Source organism: Nuphar pumila, chromosome 1 (genome assembly GCF_984573655.1).
Source record: "Nuphar pumila chromosome 1, dmNupPumi1.hap1.1, whole genome shotgun sequence".
NCBI lineage: Eukaryota > Viridiplantae > Streptophyta > Magnoliopsida > Nymphaeales > Nymphaeaceae > Nuphar > Nuphar pumila.
The window spans coordinates 29,082,361-29,092,683 of NC_143249.1; the positions used below are offsets into that span (position 1 = coordinate 29,082,361).

A 10,323-nucleotide genomic window follows, 5' to 3' on the forward strand; every position below is an offset into this window, starting at 1 on the left:
TAGATTCACAAAGACACGTGGACACGATAACGCGTGACATGGATTCGATGCGAAAGTTCCCATTTTTTTATAATAAGAGACGAGGACACGGATTTTTTTTGAATTTTTAATCAATAAAAAACTAGGTTTTGGTATTTTAATATTAAAAAGTCATTTTTTATATTCAAATAATACTTATCATCATTCAAAATTATTAAAATAATAATAATGTGGCTTGTCCTCGTGTCCGCTCGTCATGGTGTGGCGTTGTCCCTGTGACATTGCACAGAAACCAACCATCCACACCCTCAGCTGCAAAATGGACTTGGTCTGACCTGAAGAGATTTGGACCCGAACCCAACCAAGTGAGCCTGGTAGCATTACTGGGTCAGGTTATCCGGACCTCCTGAGTCCTGACACAGTTTCAGGCTCTTTGCATAAGTTAAGAAAAAGGATGAAGTGGAGTTGGACTAGAGGTGGACCTCAAGTCTGGTAACCGATCCCAGATGGGTCAGGGTTGGGCTGCCCTGAGCGGCCTGAAGCCCGATAGATCTCTGGCCTAACCAAATGGGCCCGGTTCGAGGTAGGCTTGAAACATCATTCGATGTTGCTCAAATTGGACAAGGCCTCGGGTTTAAAGGACCCGACTCAAGCTAACCCAAACCCAGGCCAATAAGTCCCGAGCTGAGCCCGAATATTTCAAAAGCGGGTCAGGCTTTCATGTCAGGTTCTGGTTCAGACTGGCCCAAGGTCCAAATCTAAGTTGGACACACACTAGAATATAGGCACAGGCAGCTCTACAGGGCTAGGATCAGGTTATTCCAAACCCAGTCAACAATTGTGAAAACATATATGAAGGAAACCAGTCCCGTGGTTTATACTTAAGAGTCTGATTAGCGGACAGGGAAGAACAAGGACATGGTATCCTGTTCTGTCCTCCTTGTTCCACGGGGGAGGGCAGAACAGCGTGGGACAGCAAAACATGTCCCCTTGGGAGGCACAGGACGCAGTCTCCCAGTCACCCGTGAGTACCACATTTGCATGGGCGCATACACGGGCGCACATGGACCCCAAGCGGCAGGCATCGCACACACTTTGTCCCGGCAAATCAAACGCCCCCCTAATAGTATGGGTCAGTACCCAGTCGGGTAAGACAGACCCGTTGAGAGGCCCATAAGCAACGTACGTAAACCCAGTCGATATATGGACTTTTCTCGCTCAAAAAATTCCAAATTACATATTGGATAATGTAAACGACAACAATTGAGAAACTCTCTCTCTCTTCATGTGTAATAAACCTTTTTGGCTGAGCCGTCGGACGTGTTTAGGGTAAAACAGTTAAAAGTAGAATCTTTTACAAGTTTTACCAGTTTAGCTTCGTCTATGTGAAAATATGCTGTTTGCATCACTTATGAAAAAAAGCAGTCGTCAGGCCTCAGGTACACCTCTTTCCTAGGTAGTGACCTCAAACACCCCTTCCTCCAAATCAAAGGTAGTGATGAGGGAAAGCTAGGAAAATGCAAAGCATGGTTTTAATCGTCTATTTACTAAAATTCATCTCGAAAACACACAAAACATGGTCTTAATGCATATAGTCATCCAAACACCATTTCAAGTGTTTATTAGTACTAAAATTTAGAAAATGTCCATTTATAATAACTAATTTTTGCACTCTACTCATCTGGTAAGGGTAACTCGTGAAAGTCACCGAGTTCACGGGCCGTAATCAGTTCTAATAGAACTAGTTCAAAACCCACAGGCAAACATCCTTTGCCGCGAAGCTTGGGTGTACTCCCCAGTGGACAAGGAGGACGCATTATTTACACCAATGAACTGTGAAAGCAATTTAGTTTCTTCATAGTTATCCAAACACAAATGTAATTAGCCGCAACAAAAAAAAAAGAATCACAATAATAAACAGAAACAATGTCGATGATATCCGCATTCGAGTGCTTAACAAATTCTAGAAAAATTAAAACAAAAATAAAGAAGTACCAACAGCTCATATTTTCAGAAACAATCAGACTTGCCGGACAAAAATTGCATGACGTGAGAAGGCTATCAGAAAACGCGAATTGTCGTTCCCATCGTGCTCTTCAGATATAAGCACCTAACCTGTTTACACATTAAGGCAACGGATTAATATTTTGTGAACCATTTAAAAATGGAGGTTTCACTGACCGATCATATGAACAACCCAGGACAGGTGCAAACCACAAGCAACTGCTATGGAAAACACAGAAATATGACCATCATGGATAACGAAAACTAAATGCCACTTCATACTACTCAGATAAATACTTGTTTTTTAATATTTAATGAGGAAAAACCTTGGTTCAGGTGGTGGGGTCTGAGAGGGATTGACGCCCTGATGTATGGCCCAACCCCAAATATTTAAAACCCGAGTTACACTGGCTTCCCCACCATAGAGCCAGCTAGTTTGGCCTTTAAGGCAAGGACATGCACCCTGGGTATCAAACTCTAGACATCCTTCAACTTGAACACTTAAGACGACCCACATTTATAGCCAGGTGTACAGAAGCATAACAGCAGACTTCCACTCATTGAAGTTCATAAACATGTGCAAACATTTGAATTTTGTTTCCAAAATGCACCATGAACATTTCAACTTTGAAACCTAGCCAATCAACAATAGCAGATTTCTTTTGTTCCATTTTTAACGGCCGACGTCAAAGATAGTTCCCATTTTGGTTTGAACCTTAACCCCTAAAGGGACTATAAAGTTATAAACCAGTCCAACTATCTTATTCAACCAAATATTGACAGATTCGACATATTCCACTGATAAAAGCAGCATGGCGATCAGACCAAGCAAGAAGAAACTAGAGAGTGAAGTCTAGCGGGAAAAATATGTTCACGAACAAAAGCCTTACGTTTTGCCAATTCTTCTTCAACAATGAAACAAGAAAGTTGACACTGAGCTGAACATTTTGGAATATTTGCTTCTCCTCCATTGCACAGTTCCCGACAGCAACCCCCATGCAGAGCACCTTCTTGAGTTGGAACTTCACCATCGCTTTTGTCTCATTCACCTTAGACTCTAGGGATTCTTGGTGAGTGACCAGAGTGGGAAACTTCCCTGGTGTGCCAAACACAATGAGATATTTAACATGATTGAAAGTAATACAAAGATAAAACCGTTAAGTGTAGACACAAAAAAACACAGTAAATGTCCTAAATAAGAGGCAACAGTGACATGACACATATTTTTTGTGTTTAAGCTTATGTGGAGATTGAAAATGACTGCTTGCACATTTTAAATGATCTGTTTATATCTTCAAAGTCTAGTGCCATCAATAGTGTGCATATAAGAGGTCATAAAGATACCACCTCAGAGTGATAACCTAATCACACTGTTTATGCATGCAAGCACATGTATACACGAACATATACACATAAGGTGGTTATCAAGGTTAACAAGCCAAGCTACCTGGCCCCATCTTGAGCTAGTCTTACTAAAAGCTCGTTTGAATTTGATTGTAAGTCTTACAATCCAAGCTCAAGAATTGATTTTCAGTTCAATAAGTAATCAAACCAAGTTCAAGCAACATCAAGCTTGGCTAAATTACACACACACACAGTGTATGTGTGCCTTCTTACCTATATAATTCTACTGGGCTGCACGTTATTGTATCTTTTGCTTGTGGACTTGTCTAGAATGTAAAACTAGCCATTCAGTTCTCTTCAACATCCAGTAACACATAATTTCCATTGTTTTGCTTGTTCTTTTGAAAACCTCTCCCTTGAAGAATTGTGCTTTTGAAGTCTTATGCATTCAAGCGTACCTTTAAATAGTGTATCTTAGAATAGATGATTATTTAGACCTAAGTTCAGCTCAAAACTGAGCTTGAACTCAATATAAAGCCTACAGATGAAACCAAACAAGTACAAGCTTTACGACACGTGTTCACACACACATACAGGAAAAAGAAAAGAAAACAAATACACATCAACAATGGTGGAACCCCCATCCAGTTTTATGTACATCTAATGGCAACGAAAAACTAATCCTCTCAGTTGTTTTAAGGAAAAGACAAATATGATACAATCATAAATCCACAAATTAACTTAGTCCAGGACATGCTTGTTATGCAGTTCAGGTGATAAAGCAAGCTATCAATCACAAGAATAACAGCAATAATAGAATAAGAAACCAACAAAAGAAACAGAGAACCATCCCTAGATTTAGCAAAAAATCTCTTGCCTGCCTTGTTAAGACCCGGGCCGAGCAGCCTTGGGATTTGCTTGATGATAGCCTCAGATGCAAGAAAAGCATGGTATTTCTTTGCGAGCTTTTTCACCAACTTTTTGTTCTTATTCATCTTCTTCAGCCCTTCAACATCCATGTACTCCAAACCTATTTTCTCTGCCTGCAATTTTCTCCAATGAAATTACAACCTATTCCATGTTAATGTGGCTAGCCACAAAAATTCCACCACTCACATTATCCAGCCACCTTGAAATTGAAAACTGCAAAAGCATATCCCTAACACAGTGGCAGTTTCATGATACCATACAAGGAACTAAGGATTGCATTTTCTGTTCTTTTTACCATAAGAAATGAAATAATTTGTTCTACTTGTAGTTAACAGTGTCTCCAATAAAGAAAATAATACCATCAAAATTGCTAGATTAAAAAAAATTGTGGTTCCACAAGCAGAAGTACATTCTGAATATTTTATTATAAACAGAAAGCTTGCAAAAAAGGAACTGCTTTTGGAGCCTACTTGGATGCTCATCCTGAACTTGTGAATTATGGCAACCAGCCATCCTGGTGCCTCAGTCGTTCAACATTCATCATCATCCCAAAGAAACCAACATGCTCGGTAGTGTGAGTATGCATACGTGTGTATGTAACAGGGACACGCCATTTGGGGTCCCATGTCTAGCGGGAGAAAACATGTTTGTATGTCACAGGGACAGGCCATTTGGGATCCCATGTCTAGCGGGACAAAACATGTTTGTTTTAAGTAAATTTTATATGGTATAACAATTAAAAGTACATGTAATATATCAAATATTTAAAAATGTGTACCCACTTGTCCTGATTTTCATGATCGCATATTCGTGACTTGGATCCATATCGTATACATGCCATGTCCATATCCATGTGACGCACATGCATACATTCTGCATGTTTACTAAACTAAACAATGAATGGACCAAAATAAGTAGTAAATGTACATAGGCAGACACTTGCCAGTATAAAACCTCCAGCTTCATAGGTCTGAGCATTAGTTGCTAGCTAACCAAAACTTTCCAACATCACTGTTCAGAAAACTCAGAGCTGAACCAGCATTAATCGGTCAAACATTATTTTTATCACTCATCTAAAGGAACTTTTATATCCGTTGTCATCGTACAGCACCTATATGCATATAATCATAAAGAATCCCTCTTACAGAGACACAAACAATCAAAGCAGGATTTACATGTGAATATTTATGTTCTCATGATATTACCTCCTCAACATGTTGAGCATCTCCAAGCATGCAAACCCTCATTTTGGGACGGGGAATGTGCGGCAACTTGACTGAGCCACTGAAACGCTTGTCCTTCTGAGGATCATAGTTCTTTAGCCCAATCTGGAGTTCAATTGTCTCAGTAAAATTGCGTTTTTTCTCTTTGGCACTGGACACAACTGAGGTGATGGCTTCCCTCAAAGCATCACTCTGGAGCTTGCTGAAGGGGTAAAAAAAGGGAAAGATATCAATAGGTTTTTTCATATATTGATGACAGCTCTAACAACTATTGCCTAAGGATAAGCCATTTGACTAAAAATGAAGAATAGTTTTATCAGCATTTTAGTAAAAAAAAAAGTAAAACAAATTGAATACATAAACAGTGATAAATATGATACAACTTAATAACCATGTGTTTAAGAATCATCATGAAGTTTCTAAGCCAGTGCAGTCCACACATAGACATTAAATCTGAACTATTCACAGGCATTCAATGTATTTATCATTTACATGCATTCAGCTTGAAATTTATTTCAAGGTGGTCACAGCCAGCAGGGCAAACTCATTAATAAATCCATGAAATATAAAACTATCAAAATTTATAAGGATGAGAAAAAATTGGTCAGTTCACAAACTTAAATACACCAGCAATGGAAAATTGCCCAAATTAAATTACTCAGCGAATTAACAAGTTAACTACTTGTCCTGCATTATATTAGGAGATGGCGATGCACCAAGCTTCTTGTGAGAGGTATGGACTTGGCTCCTTAGAACCTCAGCTCAAGCTCATTCATTTAGGCTCATTAAATAATCAAGAGAGGCTTAAGCCTAAGTTTAGGCTAGTTAGAAAGCCTAATAAGCTTGTTTAAGCACTTAGCATATAACAAATATATATCAAGTAATTTCATCAGACATACAGCTCATGGTGTAACAGTCAGAAAGCTTCAATTTCAAGCAAGATGACAGGTTCAGATCCCATCATTCCCTCTTCCACAGTTTTTTTTCTTTTTTAATTACCATAGAGAGCTCAGCTCCTGAGCTTAGGGAAGCTTAATCAAGCTGAGCTTGAGCCCGGTAGACCAAACCCAGCTCAATGGCCCAAGCTCAAGCTCAGTCTCTGGTTTGGCTCGTGCAGAGCACTTTAACTCAATATGATGCTTATTTGTGGAAGATTAGTGATTGTCGACCATTAAGTTCTTCCAACCTTTCATGCCACCTTAATGCATGGGATGTTTAACTTTTTTGTTCGACTATCAACCTTCAATACAACAACTACGCCTTCATCCCAAAACAATTGGGGTCGGCGATATGAACCAAAAAAGAAAATCATTCTGGGTCTTCCACATGAATCCTTCTCCGCCAATCATTTCTATCCAATGCCATGTCCTCGGTGAGGTTCAAAGCATTCATATCCTTTCCTATCATCTCCATCCATGTCTTCCTAGGCCTACCCCGACCTCTTTTAACTAATATATTTTCCCATTTTTCCATCCTTCTAACTAATATCAACCTTCAATGAATGGAAAAAATCTTCCACCAATGAAAATGAATGACCAATTCCGTGCTTTCTATCTTTTTTTAGACCATAGGGTGAATGATTTTCACTCAACAGAAAGGATACAAGCCAATGTGAGCTCTTTTGTATCAGAAAAGAAAGATCGTCAAGACGGCAAGCAAGATAGCCCGCTTAAGGCTATGATATCGAGAAATAGAGGGCGGAAGAAACAAAACTAGAACAACTCCATGAGCGTGTTTGAGCTGCATTATGACGAAAAAACTGGAGATTGCTCCGTGTATTTAGTAAAGTACAGGGCAATGCACTTATCGCTATGTGCCATTAGACCCACCATCAAATCCAGTACTGCCATAGATCTTTTGAAGATTCAACTGATGTCCTCAACAAAAGTGTTCCCAAAAAATGTGTCACGAGTTTATATTGAGATCTGGTTGTAATATCGTTACATAATTCTTATTTTGTCATAATCCAAGTCTGACCATATTTTCGGAAAAAATCATAAATTTGCACGGAATGAAGTAAAACACAATCCTGGCGTTTACTATTAGAAACCTTCCCTCTTCACCACTAATACCTATCTTCGCTTCGTAACACTTTTTTTCAGGAAAAAAAAAGATTCCTATGACGTCCTTTGTTTCACACTTCCAGACTTCCAAAACCCAACTCAATGCTCGATTCAATCAAAGCATTTTTTTTCTCTAAAGAATAACTAAGGAGAGAAATTTCATTCATACCCAACAGACTCTCAACGCTCACCATACCAAAGGGAATAACAACAACGACGACGACGACGATGGTCAAATTCCACTAAAAATCCCCAAAAAAACATGAAATGCAATGAAAGATTTCGATAATGAATACCTCATGATGTCGTCGTTACTTGGATCCGCGCGGCCTCTATCGTAGAGAGAGAGAGAGATCAGATGAAATCAGAAGCAGTGAAAACCTTAACCCTACAAGGAGAGTAGAGCAACGAGCAGAGGGGAGAACGCGCGTACCTGACTTGTGGTAGAAAAGCTCTGATCTTAACCCGCGGGAGAAAAATGGGACCTTATATCTGTAAACCCTAAAGTGTAAACCCCCCTCGAAATATCGCAATGTTATGCAACAAAATAGAGAATCGCGATATTTAGCATATGTGTCAGCTATTTAACGGAAAACGGCACATTTGCGTTCTTTACGTACTTTTTATTTCTTCTTACAGGTATATTCTTCTAAATTTTATATTTATTTGCTTTTTCTGATATTTTGTCTGAAGAGGTGTGAGGAAAAAAAGTCCAATTCTGACAAGAATTTGGTTGACTTTATTTTGATGTTTTAAATATTGTGTCATTATGTGTATAGAGTTAAGTTTGAGTCGAGTTAACCCAAGCTCAGCTTGAACCTGGCTCGTGTGCAACTTTACTTAGAGATTTATCATATTTTGAAAACAAGTTTCACTCCGGATCACTTTGTCTTAAAAATGTACAACTTCATTGAGAGTTTATGTCATAGTTGAATTATCTAGTATTGTATAATGCACTTTCTCATAAGAATTTAACGCCTTAGCGGATTGTTTGATCTTGGACAAAACATTTCCTAACTTCTTCTTGGATCTTCAACTGTTTTTAACTGCCATCAATAAGGAAGATGAGCCCATCATGTATTAGCGGGCAGCCACTTCTACGAAATGGGTAGAAGCCATGAATGATGAAATGCAAGCCTTGCATGAATGTGGAACCTGGGAAGTTGTTCCTAGACCACCTGACAAAAATGTTGTCGAATGCAAATGGGTCTACAAAATAAAGTATAAGCCAGATGGAACCATTGAACGATATAAGGCAAGGCTTGTGGCAAAAGGATTCACTCAAGAAGCAGGGCAAGACTATGATGAGACCTTTAGTCCGGTTGTAAGAATGAGAATGATTCGAATTATTATTTTCCTGTCTGTTGAACATGAATGAAAGTTGAGTCAACTTGATGTTAAAAATGCATTCTTGCATGGAGATTTGAAGGAGGAAGTATACATGGAGCAACTCCCTGGATATCAAGAACAAAATTGTAAAACCCATGTGTGCAGGTTAAAAAGAGCTATCTACGGTCTGAAGCAAGCATCTCGCTCTGGGTTTGATAGCTTCTCGCTAGAGATTCAGAAACATGGATTTTCCCGTTCCATGCTGGACCACTCATTATTTATTTTTAAAAGTCAGCATGTGACCACTCTATTATTAATTTATGTCAATGATATTATCATCACAGGAAACTCTGTGGGTCACATCCAAGAAGTCAAAGACTTACTAGGTCAGAGGTTCAAAATGAAAGATCTTGGAGTTCTACGTTATTTTCTTGGTGTAGAAGTTGATAATCAGGCTCATGACTTGACACTCACTCAGCACAAGTACACCGTAGATGTTCTCAGCAAGGCAGACATGAAAGACTGCAAACCTCTAGGAACTCCGAGTGTGCTTCATAAAAAACTTAGCGCTCATGATGGAGATCTGTGTGATGACTCCACCAGGTATCGAAGCATAATAGGAATGTTACAATACCTCACATTCACTAGACTTGATATTGTTTATTCAGTCAATCAAGTGTCTCAATTTATGCATGCGCCACGTACTGGACATATGGAAGCGGTCAAAAGGATCCTTAGATATCTGAAAGGGACTATTGGGGATTGATTGATATATTTACCACAATCATATGGCAAAGATGAGCACGAACTTACTGTATACTGTGATGCAGACTATGCAGGAGATCCTGACGAACGAAGATCTACATCAGGATATTGTGTCTTCATTGAAAGAAATTTAGTCTCTTGGAGCAGTAGAAAACAAAAGGCTATTGCTAGATCAAGCACTGAGGCTGAGTATAGATCCATGGCTGTTGCTACTGTCGAAGTCACATGGATCAGTCATCTACTAACTGAAGTAGGAGAAAAGATCTCCCACACTACCTTGCTATGTGACAACCAAAGTGCTATCAACATGTCATTCAATCCAGTACATCACAGTCGTGCCAAGCACATTGAGATCGACCAACACTTTGTGAGACAAAAGGTTGAAGAAAAAGAGATTGAGCCTGAGTTTGTCAGTACTGAAAGGCAGGTTGCAGACATATTTACCAAAGGTTTAACAAAGGATCGTTTTTGGATGCTTAAAAGCAAGTTGTTCATGGTCCAAAACCATGATCAACTTGAGGGGGGGTGAAAAAGGTTCAAAGGATCCGACCCGATCCATGTACAAGAGAACCCGAGCCATGTACCCATGTAACCCTTTTTATTAATCGGGTTTGGATCTACCAGACCCGGACCTGAATCCATACCTCTGTAATGTAAATATAAATGCACAGTTTAGGTCACGATTT

General features: G+C 39.2%; 1 protein-coding gene across 1 annotated transcript; it reads right to left on the minus strand.

Moving 5' to 3' along the window:
- Positions 1–1,815: 1,815 nt before the first annotated feature.
- Positions 1,816–8,073, minus strand: LOC149848527 (large ribosomal subunit protein uL1-like). The gene is made up of 6 exons (XM_090011795.1): positions 7,977–8,073; positions 7,840–7,875; positions 5,463–5,682; positions 4,205–4,370; positions 2,874–3,079; positions 1,816–2,094 (listed from the first exon to the last, which is right to left on the minus strand). The coding sequence occupies exons 2-6, from the start codon at positions 7,842–7,844 to the stop codon at positions 2,041–2,043; spliced, it is 651 nt and encodes a 216-aa protein (XP_089867921.1). The 5' UTR covers positions 7,845–7,875; positions 7,977–8,073; the 3' UTR covers positions 1,816–2,040.
- Positions 8,074–10,323: the final 2,250 nt, after the last annotated feature.